The sequence below is a fragment of the Nanorana parkeri genome, unplaced genomic scaffold (genome assembly GCF_000935625.1).
Source record: "Nanorana parkeri isolate BGI_ZX_2015 unplaced genomic scaffold, ASM93562v1 scaffold746, whole genome shotgun sequence".
Lineage (NCBI taxonomy): Eukaryota > Metazoa > Chordata > Amphibia > Anura > Dicroglossidae > Nanorana > Nanorana parkeri.
Window position 1 is genome coordinate 220686 of NW_017307014.1, and position 19287 is coordinate 239972.

General features: G+C 38.9%; 1 protein-coding gene across 1 annotated transcript in view; it reads left to right on the forward strand.

Annotated features, from left to right (window-relative positions):
• EXOC2 (exocyst complex component 2) overlaps positions 1–19287 on the forward strand; it is a 137761-nt gene that overhangs the window by 71007 nt on the left and 47467 nt on the right. Inside the window, exons 11-16 of the mRNA XM_018564356.1 lie at positions 3407–3532; positions 5430–5554; positions 9498–9566; positions 10096–10253; positions 12390–12511; positions 16568–16629. Coding sequence (XP_018419858.1) covers positions 3407–3532; positions 5430–5554; positions 9498–9566; positions 10096–10253; positions 12390–12511; positions 16568–16629 — 662 coding nt within the window. The remainder of the gene's footprint in view (positions 1–3406; positions 3533–5429; positions 5555–9497; positions 9567–10095; positions 10254–12389; positions 12512–16567; positions 16630–19287) is intronic.

Here is a 19287-nt window from a genome sequence, read left to right on the forward strand (position 1 = left end):
TTTAATAAGTGAAAATTGAAAGTGTTCTCTGGTATTGGAAAATGTTTTATTGGTCTTTGATTTCATTTATATATTTCAGTATTTTTCTTTTTATGAAACATTATTTTATAGAATTTAATATAGACTTCTTGCTGAGGTAATTGCTAGTGTAATGCAGTGTTAAATAGTAAGCAGATGCTGGAAGTGCACACAGGATTTTCGGATTTTTGAAATGCTTTAAAATGTTTGCTGATGCGAAATTTTTTTACTAAAGTTTATCTTAAACCTTAAAGTGGATCTTCACCACCTTTTACTGAAAATCACATCAGCGTGCAGCTCTGCATGCTGATATGAAATGATCTTACATTCATTAGTTAAACATATTTTTCTTTTACTTACAATTACTGTGTTTCAACTTCCTGGTTATCTTCCTGGCATTATTGATGTATCCCATGCCTAAGAGATGCATCCTGGGAAGATTACATCAGCAATGCATTGCTGGGAAATCTTATCTGTAAACTGCAACATCTCATGACGGATTTTTTTCCCCCTGAGATGAATGTCCTAGTACGGAGAAGCTTGCAGTCTTTCCAAAGGCCTGCTACACAGACATATTTTTAGGTAAGCTGTGTAAATGGGAACACATCACAAACATATGGTGGGGTTTTCTCTAATTTGTGTCAATACACTTTAAGGGCCCATTCACGATCTTGGCACATTGCACTGTGTACTTTTTTTTCCCTTTAGAACTTTATTGAAATGTCACAAGTGACATTTCATTAAGTTTTACAGGCACAGCGAGGTGCAAGGGTACCACGTTGGATTTCGCTACGCTGAGAAAAAAAGTACTGCATATACGCATTGGTGTGAATGGTGCCCATCCTTGACCAGGCAAATTGCCTTGACTTGTGTTGGGGCTGTGCTGGCCATTTTTTCCAATGCATCTGGTGTGAACCCTAACCCTAAAAAGAGTGCAGTATATTTGCCTGAACCAATTTGATTTAATTCTGTCCTTTTAGCTCATGTATAAAAGAAAACAGTTCGGCTCACTGACACAATTAAAGTTATGTTTTCTCTGTGTTCTTTTAGCCTGAAGGAATTTTTTTTCTGTAGCCTGACAGTGACAGAGCTTCTATGCCCAAGAGGAACTCGAATAACATTTCTCTCTGTTGACTTAAGTATAATTTTAGCCAGTTTTGTTATGCTGCCCTGTTTTCTTATCTTGCAAGAGTGAAATGTATGTGCAAATGATTCTCTCTACATAGAAAAGGAATCCTATACCCAAGTCGTATCCGCACAGCTCCTGAGTCCTACATGTTTGGTCAATAAGCAACAGTGGGTGGTCAGACTGCAGCACAGGACAAGGACCCGCTGTGCACAGGAAAAAATGTTCAAAGGTGTTTAGGGGTGGTAAGGAAGTCTTACAGGCTACAGAAAGTCCTCAGGCTACTGATCAGAATTCCCTCTCACTATTGTTGGCTGTGAGAAAGCTCAGTACGACGCACTTGTACATCTTCACCTGTGCTCAAATCTGTCTGAACTGCTGGAGCATGCTCTCACATTGATATATTCATCTTCTGACTTCTCCAATATTGTTGCTGGTTGGAGAAAAGATAGAAGGCAATTTCATGTGGTCTAGTCATTTTCTTCCCTTTGCACAAGTAAGCTGGCCATACACTGGTAGATTTTCAAACGAACTTTCGTAGGAAAAATCTCATTAGAACATTTGTTAATGCCACCAAAGACTTGCAGAATTTGAAATTTTGTTTGAGTGTGGTTTTCGGTCAAGAAACACCATTCGTTCCAAAATCATATTAAAGAGTATATAATGGCTTGTCAGAGCATCTACGTGACAGATTCAGTTGGTGGCAGCATGTGTTTGCTTTGGATGCCAATCTCAGGTTTTTTATTTAGTTTATTTTTTTACCAATTTTTGAAGAATTTTCCAAGAAATCCGCTAAAAACACATTTGGAATACATATATGGGGATTTTTTTAACCTTACAATGGATTAGCAATTATTTACAGTGAGGGGAATTTATCAAAACTGGAGCAGACAAAACCTGGAGCAGCTGTGCATGGCACCCAGTCAGCATGCAACTTTCATTTTCAAAGCTTAATTGAACAGGCTGAAGAGAGAAGTTGATTGGTTGCCATAGGCCTTATGCTCCAGTTTTGATACATTTCCCCCAGTGAGTTTTGTGATCCAGACAGTACAGTCTGATTCTCAATGTCCACTGCAGCAGCTGGGTGAAAAACAGTCTAAAACACACCGTAGCCTGCATTGACAATAAAGGGAAAGCTTACTAATGTAGTTAACACTCTGTTCATGCTACGTTCTCCTCCTGTCAGTATGTGTACAGTTGGCACATGCATGCAAGTGGCTCTTTTGCAATCACTGTTTGTGTGAATATACACTAATTGTTGTATTCTGCCTATCATTTTGTTTTCATATTGATTACTTTTTAGTAGAAAACTACAGAAAAGACTAGAATGAGTAAGTGGAATTTTAGGAACCCCGAGTGTGAATTGTTTCCAGCACAGCTAGATGTATTATTAAAGGGTACAGGCACAGCAGCATGTAACAGCATCACAGCTTGCTGTATATTACTAATATTAGAGAGCTTCAGATGAACTAAATGATTTAAACCTCTGCAGTGTAATGCATTTGTAGTACTAGGTAACAGTTTTTACTTGTAATTTATTTCATTTTGTTTCAAATTTAACACCACGTTTATTTGAAAAGCGTGTATCAGGTCTCAGTTTATGCTTGTGTTTTAGCACCATCTTGTGTCTGCTTGAAAATAGCAGCTATTATGCATTTGCTACACATTGTTGTATAAAGGGAAAGAATGCTAATTCAGTTCCTGTACTAGACTTGCTACATAAGCAGCTGAAATATTATCATTATTAGTATTATTGCTATTTAAAAAAAATTAATATTATTTTTATTGCTGTTTAAAAAAAATATATATTATTACTATTTTTATTAGCCTGCCCATCTTTCCAAAAATGATGTAACTGCTGTCTCCTATGTAAATTACTGTTAGCTTATATTTCTAATGTGTGCACAATCTTGCACATTATTTGATTAGATATAGAGGTAATATTGACTTTATTTTATTATACTTTGTCTTAGTACACTTCATATTTTGCACTCCGTAATGGAATTTAAGCTGTGTCATGTTTGAATCCAAGTGTATATACTGATGAGTGGAGATTGGGGTTCCCAACTTGACCTGATATAAATGTGACAAACTGTCCTTGGCTTCCTAGTTTTATACAGTGCAGAATGGGTTCATTGCAAAGCGAAGTATCTGCCGGGTAGGCTGCCTGCCAAATGTACCTTCTCATTTATTGATCATTGTTTAAATATATCTGGTATCTGACATTGTCGTAAAGGTTTTTTCCTTGTGTGCTTATTTAAGGAAACCCAATGTTGCAGAGCCCAATGCTTGACTTGGACAGTGAGGGACGCCCATCTCCAATTGGAAGACTCAGTCAGACTGCATCACTGCAGAGAGGAAGCAGCTTCCAATCAGGACGAAATGACTGTAAGTATAAATGGGGTGACTGTAGTCTAACTTTCGTGTGGCCCTGTAAGGCTAGCTTACAATAAATGGAGCAAAACTGAAACATTTACCTACTATACCAGTCAGATTATGAATGTATGCTGTAAACAGTTGAAATACTTTTCCACTAGTTTGTATGTTTTCGGTTTTAAAAAACAGTAATGTAATGTGGAAATGTAGTAATTGGTCCATTCCAGGAATACGCACATTTTTAGTAAGGATATTAATAATGCATGTTATATATATAACAATGTAATACACAGCAAGGAATAATGCATCAAGTATTTTTTGTAGCCATGTTATGCATTGGGTGCTCACTTTTTGGCTCACTTCCTGTTGAGATAAGAGATGCTGATGCTTCGTATAGCATATTATAAGGAGAGTGCAGAGACTTTGAAATGTGTGCAGTGCCACACTTATCATATTTGTCTTCATCAGAGCTGGCCCTATGTTGCAAAAACACTGGTCGCAGGACCCTATGCTTTTATACATCATCTTCAATACGTTTACAAATGCTTTGTTTCTTACAATTTTAGTCCAAGTGGGTTAGACTAAAAACAGGGGGAAAACAATTTTGGAATTTTTCTACAAAGCTTATTACGGTGTTTCTGTGGTTTATGGGCAAGTAATACACTTTGCTCTGTTGTATGGAAACATTTCTATTCTTCTAGTTAGTTGGTGAGGTATGTGTCAGATTGACTAATCTCAGTCTAAAAAATAACTGAGACTGATAAATAACTCCAGAGTTTCAGTATCATCCAAAACTAACCAGCTTGGCCATTTAATATAGGCAGGGCAGCTATAATTACTTAACAATTATCATTAACTTTATTTTATGGTGCTTGAGGTTAATACTTTTAATATAAGAGAAGTGTAAAAAATATTGAAAGGTTTGCATGTTGTAGAATTGTTGGCATACCTTACATACTGTAAAAGTTTGAGTATTCCGTTCACTGGAGCTAATTCCATGGCTGTGTTCTAACAAACATTAAAGCATATCTAACCCCCCCCCCCAAAAATGTAATATATTGCAGTTTACCAATCCTTATATATGGTGGCTGCATTAATTTTCTTCTTTTTCCCCCCTTTATTTTCACCTGATGATCTCGCCAGTAACACACTTCCTGTCTTAGGGTGGCTCCACTCTATGGAGGATCAGCGGAGCCGTCCTTGGACAGCAGCATTGTCAGCCTGTTGAGAGGGTATGGTGTTAGATGCACTAAGAAGATTTTGATCGACTTAAGAAACAAATTAAAGTCAACTCCAGCTTTTTAAGCACTTACAGCAACAGTTTTATTTTGCTTTTTGGATAAAAGTTTTACATAATAATAATAATTTTGTCAGTGTTAAATGGTTTGCCTTGATCCCCTATCTGCCACTTTTGCTGGACAGCTTGGCCTGTTAAAAGAAGTTGAAAAGTAACAGACTTACGGGGAAAAAAGACTAAAAAAAAAAAAAGAGAGAACTAATGCAGCCACTACATTTAAGGATTGGTAACTGCAATATATTATATTTTTGCTTTTGAGTTTGGATACGCTTTAATTTGTCCCAGGTGATGGCTGCCTGTACGTAGGTGTCATGGGAAATGTACAATAAATAAAGTATGCAGTAAACAATATGCAGAATCTACTATCTCAATTGTAGTCTTTGAAAAAAATCCATATATAAAAAGGGATTAGTGATTAACCTCTTGCCGTCCGCCCGTAGTAAAAAAACGGACGGACGGCACTGCAGCATCTATTTTTAGTATTGTGTTCATGACCATCTTCTAATATGTGCATCTTCTAATATTTATTTAAATTCATTGAAATATACACACTTTGAATGTATGCATTGATTATAATTCTACATGTAAGCTTTTTTTATTTTTTTTTTGCAGCTTTGAGATATAAAACACCACATCAGGCAGAGTTTGTGGAAAAGCTAACAAAAGTGGTTGTCGGGCAGCTTCCGAACTTCTGGAAACTCTGGATATCGTATTTGAATGGAAGTCTGTTTAGTGAGGTAAAAGCCAAAAACATGCATCAAGTATTTTGTCTATTTTATCATAACTGTTAAATTAAATCCCTAATAACATAAGAAATACATTTTGGTGTCTGCCACCTTTAATTACAGCAGGGGTTAAGTTCTTTCAACACTTCAACTTCACTTTTTATGTTTTTTTGTTGGCACTTTATAAATAATTGTAATTGTCATTTTCCAGGTTGCCTGTAACAAGCATAGACTTTATTGAAACCATGCAAAATAGCCTAAGTTATGAAAAGCAGTCCTATGCGAAAAGCTGAACCTGCACATACATATCAAATTATAATGACCGTTTTCAGTTGTAACTGTTACCTGTTCTGCATCCTTTTTAAGTCATGAAGTCGAAAAGTGAATCCGTTGAACTAACCACAAAATAGTTTAGTTATGTCTGTGCAAAAAAGGGTTACATTGCCTATTGAGCTTTATCTTGATTCATGAATTGTTCTGGTTTCAACATTCTGTTTACTACCTACTTTCTAAAGCCAACAGTCATTTTCTCATACCGAACTCTTGAGTGCCCATCAAATTGCTAGAAAATATTGCTGGGTATACTGAGCAGTACCACAAGAGATAGGAGTTAAATAGCATGTAATAACAATAAAAACTTTGCATCAGAGCTTCTCATCTTCAGGCATCTAGGCTATTGAGTCCTGTGCACACAGAGAGCAGAATAACCTCTGTTCACTTTTGTGTAAAGATGGCACAGTACTGTATGTATCATCATTACAGGAAGACCTAGAAAAATGGGGGGGGGTTCAGCTTTTTCAATATTGAAAAATGTAAAGTTATGCACTTGAGTGCTAAAAATATGCATGCAACATAGTGTATGGGAGGGGCTCTTCTTGGAGAATCTTTGATGGAAAAGGGACTTAGGGATACTTGAGGGCCACAGACTAAGCAGCAACATGCAATGTCAAGCTGCAGCTAACAAACCAAGCCAAATACTCTCTAGTAATAAACAGAACATACACTGCCCGGCCATAAGAAAAATCACATGCTCTAATATTTAGTTGTACCACCATTAGCTTTGATTACAGCACACACTCACCATGGCATCCTTTTGATAAGCTTATGCAATGTCAGAACATTTATTTCTGTTCAGAGCTGCATACTCCCTGAACCACTCTTTTACAATTCTAGCCTGATGAATCCAGGCATTGTCATCTTGTAATATGGCCACGCCATCAGGAAAGAAAAATGTAATTGATGGAAAAACCTAGTCATTCGGTATGGCAGCTGGCCCTTTTTTGGGGGAATATAATGTTTCTGAACCTAGACCTGACCAACTTCCCCAGATCATAACACTGTCCGAAATCCAGGTGGTGACTCTTTTTTTTGGCCGGGCAGTGTATATTCAAGAGATGAATCCATAGTTCTGCCTCTTTATAAAACACTGGTTCAACTGCATCATGAATATGCACACATATAGAGGTTGAACTTGATGGCCCTATTTATTTTTTAAACTTTATCTACTATGTAACTACTGTATATTGAACAGAATTTAAAAAATGTGCAGTCAAGACAGCACTGCAAAGCAGTTTATCAGACATATCTACACAGACGTGGGTGCTTGTGTTGCTTGAAATCTTTTTCTCTGAGAAAAAAGAAACACTTGTATTATACAGCATAGCTTTAACTAGCAAGGAAAGGGTTGGAACCCCCAGATCTACTGCTCTATGAGATCCTATATTTTCACCTGTTTCTTGATCTGTTAGAAATCAGTTATCAGGAAGTGGGAACATAGCAATAAAAAACTGACAAACATTTAACCCGTCACTTTACTACAGAAAAAAAAATATATTTGTTGTCTGTGTCCCTTCACTCTTCCTTCAAACACCCATCAAGTAAGGCAGTAAGTGGTTTACAAACAGTGTCTAAAATTGATAGAGGTTCTAAATCTCTAGCAATATACACCAGAGAATGTATAGTATTAGTACAACCAATAGCCCACAAGGGTGTGACGTGACCCCTAGAGAACGTAAGTGTTTTTGATCCAATGAAGTAATTGTGACAGAAGGAAGAGGGTGCATGGAGGACACTGCCAGGGTACGCAGGATTGAAAGTTAGACCTCAGCCCCAGACTGGTGAGATGAGAACCACCAAAAAACACGGGGGAAAAAAAAACATCCTCTCTGACATTCATGTCTCTTCTGCAAAAAATCCTTACCTCAGAGCAATTTTCTATTTTTTAACTTCCATTTTAAGGAACTCTGAGGCTCATTCCCATAAAATCCTGCATATCCGCATTTATGATAGAGCCATGCAAAGGGGCCTGATGGAGCTAAGTACTCAAGGAAAGAACACAATTCAGCCTGTTTAATGTCAGGCCCTTGAATGGTTGCACTGCAGGCAGCACTAGAATTGTTAGAGAACCGCTTGAGCAGGAAGAGCCCATTAAAAAAGGACTCTCTGGGATCCAACATGTTGTGCTGCATGACAGGAGCAACAAGGCTTAAGGTACAGGGCTAAGCCTTTTATACTCCCAATTAGGCTGCTGGTAGCAGGAGAGATTTAGATGGCCAGGTGTGACCACGTCACTGTAGGCGGACAGCAAAGACCAGCTGATTAGCATTCCCGTGTCACTTGCTAAAGTAGCAGTGGCAGCAATGTATTACCTCACACTAAATGGCGAAAAGAAGAGCATAGAGCATGTGCATGTGACACTTCACCTAAGGGATTACATCAACGCTCAATCTCTCAGCGTTAACCCATTACATGATAAACCAATGGAAGAAATGGGTAATAGTGCCAACTAACGATCTTGGTCACGAGGTAGCGCCTGGAGCATGGGAAACAAAAGTAGTCACCCTCCAAAAGGAAGGACAGTTTCAGCACAAATTCAGAGATGATTTGTGGGTCTACAGCCAAATGATACACAATTAAGGTCTGAGTTTAGTGTCACTTTAAGTAGAGAAGAAAAATCTACATCTTTCTAGGATGCTAGCAGAAAACAGCGGCATCCTGGGAGTGGGATGAACGATACCCATCTAGTCAGGTTTTTTTTTGCGTGTCAGTATTCCAAATCTGCCATAGGCAGCAGTATAACCCAGTTGTCAGTGAATCCTATGTCCTTCAGTGAACGAAATACAGTTCCTTCAGGTCAGTTCAAATGCCATTTAAAGTACACCTATCATTACAATTCACACTCTAAGGCCTATTCACAACAGTGTTGTGTAATGCACATTGCCCAATTTTATTTATTTTTTCGTATAAAAGGTACCTATTTCTTACCTTGATTAAAAAGTACTGCTCCCAAAGCCCTAAGCTCAGCTAAAGCAGATGATCTCTGGGGTCCTATAGCATTATGGGTGTTTCAACTTACTAAAGATTTAAAGTGCAATAAGAGGATTCGTTGCCTCAATTACATATATAAATACAAACAAAAATGCATAAACACTAATCTTGCATAACCATTAATTGCATTCATAAGGCTATTGGCACTCATCTGATCTTTTTTACATATACATCTAAAAAAACATTTAAAAGACTATATAGTTCTTAAAAAATCATCAATTTCAACTCAAGAAATGTGCATTGTGTATGCAGTGAAATAGTTGTTTATCATCCCTAACAGAAAGATATTGCTTGCTGAAATAAAGGCTGACTTTGTATCAATAATATAATTGTTACAAGAAGTGTCACAATTTGTCACATTGATTGCAAAATATAGCATGTTCTAAGGCTAGAACTATTAGAATGCAGTGTCATATCTGATGAAAAGTTATATACGGTAATTTCATAGAATATATCTTCTGAAATTACAAACACATGACTATGCGGTACCAAGAACTTCTTTCCTGATTAAGCACTGGGGTGTTGGAAAGTACGACCTTACTGGCTTTCACAGTTCATTTCTTCTCTCCATACGTATGTCATGATTTACTTTGTCACTTGTACTTAGTTTGTTTTGTGTTCTGTTTAGACAGCAGAAAAATCTGTCCAAATTGAAAGTCACAGAAAAAACATAAAACAAAGGCCAAATGATTTTAAGGTAAGTCAACAGTACTTATAATTCAGTGTATTGGATGTACAGGGATGCATACATTTTTCAGCAATATGTGTGTGTGTAATATATATATATATATATATATATATAAAATATATATATAATATTACACAAAGAGGTTTGCACCTTGGCCCTTTTTGGAATACACTATGGCATTATGTTGGTCAGTTCCTTTTGTTTAGTCCTGCCACACAAAATACCCTATGATTGCAGTTTTTTAAAATGTTTCTAGAACGCCTCTTGTACTATAACTAGAGCCATAGTAATCTCTTTCCATTTTTCAACTCTTGTTGGATGAAAGTGATGCAAACTTCTTCATTACATTCTCTTTTCTACAGTTGTGTAACATTGCACCAACTATACTGACATTCATTTTAAACCTTACTTGTTTCTTATTTTAATGTCACTCCATATGTTTCATCCTTCTATGCTCTCTTCTGAACGTCTTCCCTGCTAATTATACTTATGAACCAGTTGTCCATTTGTCATTATTTCTCTATTTTTTGTGCTCTAGAAAATGATTCAGGAAGTGATGCAGTCTCTTGTGAAGCTCATCCGTGGAGCCTTGCTCCCATTTACTATTAGTGAAGAGGACTTAAAGAAGTATGGTGGCTGGGAGTTAAAGGCTGAATTGTCTGGTCCATGGTTAGCTCATGTTGTCCAGACTGTCAGGTAAGTAAGAGTTAATACTTAAAATTAAGGCAGATTTTCTCCTATTTAAATAACAGTTTCTTAACCAGTAGTACATGTGCCCCTAGCAGTATTTATCAAAGAGTTCTGGGGTACCCTGAACTGTTTAAATTAATCTAAAAGTAACAATTTCAAGTTTTTGTTTTCAGCTAAAAGTAGACTTCATTTAGAAGAACAATAGAGCTGCAACAATTATTCGATTAAGTCGATTAAAATCGACGATGGAAAACGTTAGCGTTTTCCATCGTCGGCTAAAATTAAAATTTCCCGCTCACGCCCACGTCGGTTAAGCCGCTCGCGCCACGCCCACCGCACACGCCGGTAAACCCGCTTACGTCACGCCCACCGCACACACTGAGGACATGCGTCTGGCCCTCTCCTCCCGGTGAGCTTCCCAACTCGCCGCTGCCCGCCGACAACCAACAACGCCGCTGCCCGCCGACAACACCGTCATTCAAAGTAAGTCGAGATCGGCCGGGAGGTTTGTAATGTTTCCAACCGGGCGGCATACCTTATTCCGCCGGGTGACTGTCCCCTCCTACAATATACTGCCGCGCGTGCGTGATGACGTCATGCGCAGTGACGTCTCAGCGGGGTGACACTCGGTTACCGCTCCGGGTGTCACCCAGCCTCGGGACGCCCCTGAGTATAATGTACTATTGCTGGCATTTGTTGTGTTCCTCTATAGCTGCTGGTATTCTGCATTGCACCGTATAATCATTATACAGCACACTGCAGAATACCACCAGCTATAGAGGACTACAAATCCCAGCAATAATACATTATATACAGTGCAATGCAGAATAACCCCAGCTACAGAGGACTACAAATCCCAGCAATAGTACATTATATACAACGCAATGCAGAATACCAGCAGTTACAGAGGACTACAAATCCCAGCAATAGTACATTATACACAACGCAATGCAGAATACCAGCAGTTACAGAGGACTACAAATCCCAGCAATAGTACATTATAGTATAATGTACTATTGCTGCATTCCTCTATAGCTGCTGGTATTCTGCACTGCGCCGCTGTATAATGTACTATATTGCACACCACACTTTTTTTTTACTTCCACCGCGCCAAGCTTGCTCCCGTGATGGACTACAATCTCAATAGAAACTAGTAGTCCATCACTGGAGCCTTTTTTTTTTTAAATCCGATTAATCGAACTTAATAATCGTTAGCTGCAGCCCTAATGAACAAATAGACAGTTTCTTTTGACAGGCCAACCCAAACCACCCACTGATCGTCACCTGCACTAGTCATATGCTCAGGTTAAGAGCGAACCCAGTCCAAACCTGAGCTCCTCCCATCCTGGAGGAAAGCTCCTTCCACTGCTGCCCAATCAGCTGCGGCCAGGGTATTCCATGCTGCAGCAGCACGTAAGCTAAGTGTTGGGATGCTGTGACATCATTGATCTTATATGGCCACATGGCTATATTTGATCAGTGACACTGACCTAAAATGGCCATGTGGCCAGCTAAGATAAGTGATGTCAGCACAAGTAATCTCGCCCCTTTGTTCACGTGCAGGGAAGGAAATGTCCCAGTCCACAGCTGATTGGGTGGGTGGCCCCATGTCTCTTATGGGTTTGGAGGAGCTTGAGTTTGGACTGGGTTTGTTTCAAACCCCTGAGCTCATCCCTAAGATTTAACTTGCTCACCTGCTGCTCCGTTTGTATGTCGGAGTCGTGGGCCTAATACCTGAGTTAGCTCTGTCAGTCTGTGTCAGGGTTTATATGGAGTTAATTACCTTCTTCCCCACAAATTTCAGGCCTGGAGATTGACCTCTTAATCCCAAGCACTGCATCTTGGGAGTTAGAAAAGACGGTCCACTTTAAGCCTGAATCTGCCATTCAAGTACTAAGCAATTATGGCAGGTGGTGGGGGCATCTTGCTTGTTGCACTGAGACTCTGTTAGTAGAGTGGCGGGGGAGTGCATGTTAGCCTTAATCTCTATTTTTGAGATGTTGGAAGGTTTCATTCCGATATGTCGATTTGTGTCTGTGGTACTTCAGTGGAGAATGTGTACGATTTTACTGAAAATATACTTAGTTGTAAAAAGTCATTTTATAAAAATGCAACATAAATGTGACTTTTTCTGTATTTTAGGCCTAGTTATGAATCTTTGACAGCACTTGAGATCCCCAATGACATGCTACAATCCATACAAGACCTTATCTTGGATTTACGTGTTCGCAGTGTCATTGTCACCTTACAGCATACAGCAGAAGGTAACTGTGTGTCTGTCATGTTTCTACCTTTTACATTATGGTTGCCATCATTTCATCAAACATTTCAAGTTGTAAGCGCCATGCTTGGAAGAGATCTGCTTTATATTCCAACCTTATATCCATTTTTGATTGTTTTAATGCCCAGCACCAGCTAATTATTTTCAAGTTTTGGATAGAGTGGAGCATGTGCACTACCTCTGTCTGTTTGTTGATTTTGTCCCCATTCAGGTGATTTGTGCGCACTCCTTGTACACATACAGCAAGTAAAGTTTACAAGCAGTAGAACCTCTGTTAGTTACTTGGGCACCTGAGCAGGAAGTAAGGAAAATCTCTCCAACCAAAACCTAAAACTGTAAATACATCTTAAAAATGCATAGAAGTAATTTAACTTAACAAAAATGCAACTTCTTTGTGTATCAGTCAGCTGCAGATCCTCAAATCATCTCTGAATTGGTGCTGAAGCTGTCCGTCTGGAAGGTGGCTATTTTTGTTCCCCGTGGTCACTGTGTGTGTTGTAAAGTAGCCACCGCTCCCTCCCATTATGGACTACAATCTCACATTTAGTTTACTGATGTGTATTGAGATTGCAGTCTATCATGGGAGCGTGCTTGGAGCGGTGGCTACTCCTCAGCACACTTAGAGACCATGCAGAACAAAAGTAGCCACCCTTCTGAAGGAAGGACAGTGTCATTATAAATTCAGAGATGATTTGAGGATCTACACAGCTGAGTCATACACAAAAGTACTTTTTTGTTAATAGTTAAGGTACTTGAATCCATTTTAAGATTTAACTCCTGAGTTTAGTGTCACTTTAATACACACTGTGCCCATCCCTAGAGCATTTGGTAATTTTGGCTCTGCTAAAGAGTTTTCTTCAGATTTTGTATTTATTCAAAAAATTATCACATACACATATTAATAAAAAAGCAGGAGTTTATTTGAATACATCCTAGTTACCCATCAAGCAATATACACTGAGTGGCCAGATTATTATGACCACCTGACGTTTGTAGGCAAATTAGCTATAATTTTGCGCTGAAGTTGCTAGAGGGCCAGACCATTATAAATAGGGAAGCAGGTTGTTTACCACGACAGTAGAAGTGATTTGTTTCTGAAGATATGAGTAAACAACGCGATTTAACAGCCTTTGAACGTGGGATGATTGTTGGCGCTCTGAGCCATGGAGTATCAGCAAAACAGCAGAATTCGTTAAATGTTCAAGAGCAGCTGTTGTTAAAGTGTTTAAAGACTGGACTGTCAGCCGCAAATCTGGGTCTGAACGTGCGAATTGTGGCCGTCAGCGACTAGTCAATGTTAGGGCAGAACGGAGAGTGGCAAGACTGGTACAAGACAACAGAAGGGCAACAGTGCATAAAATTACTGCAGATCTTAATCAGGGATCCTCTCAAATGATCTCTGAACGCACTGTTCGCCGTACACTGCATCGTATGGGATATGGAAGCCAAAGGCCTGTTTGAACTCCTTTGCTGTTTGCAGTTAACAAGATAAAACGTTTCCAATTCGCACATGAACACAATGATTGGACAGTCGAGCATTGGGAAAAAGTCATGTGGCCCGATGAATCATGTTTCCAGTTGCATCATGCAGATAGAAGAGTGAGAATTTGGCGGGAACAGCATAAAAGCATGCACCCCACATGCATGAGTACAACCCTTCAAGCTGGTGGGGGCAGTGTTATGGTTTGGGGCATGTTTTCCTGGCATGATTTGGGCCCTTTAATTCGTGTGGAACAACGTCTGAATAGCACAACATACCAAAGTATCGTTGCTGATCAAGTTCATCCTATCATGTTGATGGCGTATCCCAATGGAGATGGCTTCTTCCAACAACACAATGTGCCATGCCACGGAGCTCGTATTGTGCAGGAGTGGTTTCAAGAACATGAGGGAGACTTTACCTTGCTTAGGTGTCCCCCACAATCACCAGATCTCAATCCAATTGAGCATTTGTAGGACGAAGTTGTAAGAGCCATCAGGCAGCTGGTTCCACAACCATCAAATCTCACAGAACTGGACAGTGCTATTCATCAGGCATGGTGTCAGATTCCTCGCATCACCTTTCAACATCTCGTGGAGTCAATGCCAAGAAGAATCGCCGCAAGGCAAAAGGTTGCCCAACAAAGTACTGATGGGGTGGTCATAATAATCTGGCCACTCAGTGTACATATAAATATCTCTATTTATCCCAACACTTGCAGTAAGGGAAATGTATCTCTATGTTTAACCCATCTATAGTCAAAAGAATTATTTGCACCCATCTTAGTTATTATTATTATATAGGATTTATAAAGCGCCAACAGTTTGCGCAGCGCTTTACGATATAAGGAAGACATTACAATCACAATACAATTCAAGACAAGATGGTAAGGAGGGCCCTGCCCCAGAGGGCTTATAATCTAAAACGGAGGGGGAAGTGATGCATGAGGAGGTAGCTGTGTGGGGATGAATTGTCTGAGAACGTGATGGTTGAGCGGTTAGGTTGTGGTGGGATAGGCTTCCCTGAAGAGATGAGTCTTAAGGTATCGCCTAAAGGCAGTCAGAGTGGGAGACAGATGGACAGGTTGGGGTAAAGAGTTCCAGAGGATGGGAGAGACTCTAGTGAAGTCCTGGAGGCGAGCATGGGAGGAGTTGACGAGGGAGCTGGAAAGCAGAAGGTCATTTGAAGAGCGGAGGGGATGGTTAGGGTGATACTTTGAGACAATATTTAAGATATAGCCGGGGGCCGAGTTGTGGATGGCTTTGTAAGTCATTGTTAATATTTTGAATTTTATCTTTTGGGCTATTGGAAGCCAGTGGAGGGATTGGCAGAGGGGGGTTGCAGACACTAAGCGGTTGGTTAGGTGAATGAGTCTAGTTGCTCTTGTCCCATAATATTTGATCACTAAATGTCTTGAACTCTCTGCTCATGTTACCTTCCCATGATGCATTGCTTGAGCCCATTACATCATTTATGCCAAAGTAGACCAGGAAGTAGAAAAAATACATTTTAAATAAAAGAAAAATGTTTGTTTAGCTAATAAACGTACAATTATTTCATATCCGCATGCAGAGCTGTATACCGGTGTGATTTAGTCAAAGGGGGTAAAGGTCCACTTTAAAAAAAGAGATTGAGTAAAGCGCTTGGGTCCCAACCCGTACATTTTTTTCAGAAAAAATTGTCAGTACTAGTATACAGAAGATACTAAAAAGAACAGCATAACGCAGAATAAATAAAGCAGAATAAAACAAAGAGAATGTCTGATATTGTTTAGGGCCAATTTCGACATGTTTCCGGCTTTCTCCATACAAGTCTATAAGACTGCAAAAGCAGCTGAAGCAGGTGAAATGCAGGTCCACTGAACCTGCAATGAACTCTAAATAATCTCAGAAGCGTCTCAATTATATGTAAAAAGCACGCTTCATTTAACTATTGAAGCCCGTCAACACAGGCCCACATTCTATCAGGGGTGTCAGAATAGCTTAGTCAGCATAAGTTGTTGTAATATAGTACATTATATAATTCACAAAAGTTAGTAGATTCAAGATGCATTTTCATGCTGTACTTGCCAACATCCCAATACCCTGTGTATAAACGGGTTCTCAAACTTTTTTGGCTAAGCCCCCGTTTGTAAACAGTTCATTCATATGACATTTTTCTTTAGTGTCCATGCTGGTGCCTGTAAATTGCGCAATCCGAGCTCCGTGGCCCCTCCACAACATTTCTAACTGGAGCTGGGCCAGCAGCTGTAGAAAAAACATTGCGGCAACAGTGGCCAGGGTATGTACCATAGGTGCCAGGTACTAACAATGCCTAATAATGGCAGATTCTGAATGCTTGGCAGGATTGTGTCCCCTCCTCCATGCAATTTTAATGCACCCTGCTTTTTAGGAAATGTTGGTTTGCATAAGAAACGATTTGATAACAAATTCCCCAGGTTGCCTAGTTTACTGTCACACCCTTCTAGTCTTCTCTGTTGTTTATATGGTTCTAGGAAAGTATGTTAAAGTGGTAATAATATAAGCGTATCTGAGGTTAATACTAGACTTCTTTTTTCAGAAGTTAAACGACTAGCTGACAAAGAAGATTGGGTTGTTGATAATGAAGGCTTAACGTCTTTGGTAAGTACATTTTAAATGTATCTATTTTTTATACAAACAGTTATCAATTTAAATACAACAGTTACCTTGCATTTTACTAAGCACCCCCTGCCCACATATTTATTATTATTAATTATTGGTATTTATGTAGCTCCGACAATTTATGCAGCGCTTTACATAGAGCACATTCACATCAGTCCCTGCCCTCATGGAGCTTACAATCGAAGGTCCCTATCTCACATGCATACACACAGAACGATTTAGACAGGAGCCAATTAACCTACTAGCATGTCTTTGGAGTGCGGGAGGAAACCGGAGTTCCCGGAGGAAACCCACAAAAGGAGAACATGCATGCTCCTTGTAGATAGTGACCTGGCCGGGATTCGAACCAGTGACCCCCAGTGCTACAAGGCAGAAGCATAAACTGTGTAATTGCCTCCTAGTATTATCATTTTGGGGACTGCCTAAAATGGAGAGATCATCGTGTAAGGTAATGATGTCATCATAAGAATAAATTATAAGTAATATTTTTTACATATTGGGCCTTTTAACCACTTAAGAGTCGATTCAAAACAGGCATCGCTCCTCAACATTTTGCAAGATTCAGGTTGTCATTATTAACCTATTTCTGTAATCAAGTGTTTATTGAGGAGAGCAGGAAAATAAGGTCTTTTAGTAGTTAAAATAGCTATTTTGTTTGAAAAAAAAAAAAATACACCTATGAGATATACTGTATATTTTTAATGAATTGACATTTGAGAAAATAAATATGTTAGGAGAATGTAAGTGTAGTTGGAAGTGTGCACTTTCACTTCACAAAGCCAAATTCATAATATAATAGCACTTTTTTTTTTCTTAGATCTATTTTGTCCGCTTGGCTTATCTGTGTAATGGTTTGCTAATCTAGAAAGTTAATAGCTTGATCCAAAAGAAATAAACTTTTTGCTTGTTATTGAGAAGGGGCTATTTTCAGATATATGATTGATCTTTGAGATATAGCTGTAGATTTCTCCAAAAGTGACTAAGAACCTGTTATGAGACAAGCTGTAGAGATGCATACAACTTAACTGCCCTGATATTCTCTATTACTCTAATACATGGTCATCACATGGTTATCAGTATATCATTATAGTGAATGCATAATAAATAGTATATGCTTTAACCCCTTCATGACTGAGGCCTTTTTTTCAAAAAGTCCGGGAGTCCGTTTAAACAGCATCGATGCTGGCGACGTACACTGTACGTCGTCAGTCACGAAGGGGTTAAAGGGAATTTATAGTGTTTATACATTTGTGTCTGTGAATACACAGTAGCTAGTAGTAATTAGTCACATTCAGCTGGACTTGTTTAGTAATATTGAAGACTTACCACCCATTCGAGTGGCTTCCTCAGTTCCACAGAGTGTTGGCAATATTATTCATGGACTGGGGACATAAATTAAGGTTGCTGAGTTGCCCATATGGATATAAATGCTGAAGTATGTCCCATCCCTGATCTGAACTGACGAGGTCAACATTAAAAAACGAGTCCAGTTGAATGTAAATCAGCCAGATATGCATAACTGTATCGCATTGTACAGTATTTAAGGCAATTTACAGTGGTTTTGTATATCGTTTATTTTATTCTTTATGGAATAAAACTTTAGTTTTTTGGTCAGAACTGAAAAAACTAAAAAAAAAAAAATCTTTTTTATATAAGGTAAGCATGAAATATTGCTTATATATACTGTGTAGTCTTCTATACAGCCAGCCAATGGAGCTCTAGGCTCCTTTTTTTTTTATTTTCAGCTATTTCAGCTTTCCAATGTGCTGAAAGAAGCCAGTTGTTTACAAACCAGAAAAAAAGACTCCTCTCAGAGGGTTCATTGGGAGCTTTTGAAATTAGACAAATTGAGCTCCAAATCAAGCTTAGTTTGCTGTCTCTTTTCTTGACTCATATTGCTTTGAGAATCTACTGTATTAAAATTGTTATTTATAAAGCAAAAATTGTGTATGTATGCATGTATGTATATAACTTGTATATCTATATACTTTACTTGCCATCCGCCCGTTGTGAGAAAACAATGATTACACCACACATGTTGCATATCCCCACAAATGTCGGAGCGCAAGCAATAATTCTAGAGCTGCAGCTAACGATTATTTTCATAAACGATTAGTTACCCGATTATTTTTTCAAGTAATCGATTTGTGGTATACAAAACATTGTCTCGCCTCTCTCTCCCTCCCCCTCTCTCTCCCTCCCCCTCGCTCTCCCTCCCTCCTCTTCCCCAACCAACTAATTGATGATGAGAATAGTTGCTAACTATTCTCATCAACGATTTAGTCGATTAGTTGTTGCAGCTCTAGTTTATTTACCCAACATGACCCGATCTTTTATATTTTACCAAAAAATCGGGTAATAATACATTTTTCATAACATAATGTAGGGGGAAAGATATTTTTTCAAAATTGTCTGTATTTTTTTCTTTTATATAGTAAAAAATAAAAGCCCCAGTGGTAAATAAATACCACCAAAAGAAAGCTCTATCTATCCTAAAAAAACTACATAAAATGGATTTCAGTGCATCGTTGCATGACTGAATACATGTCAGTCAAAGTACCACATTGCTGATTACTGAAAAATGGCCTGGCCAAGAAGGGGGTTTAGCACCCCAGACTTCAAGTGGTTAAGCACAGA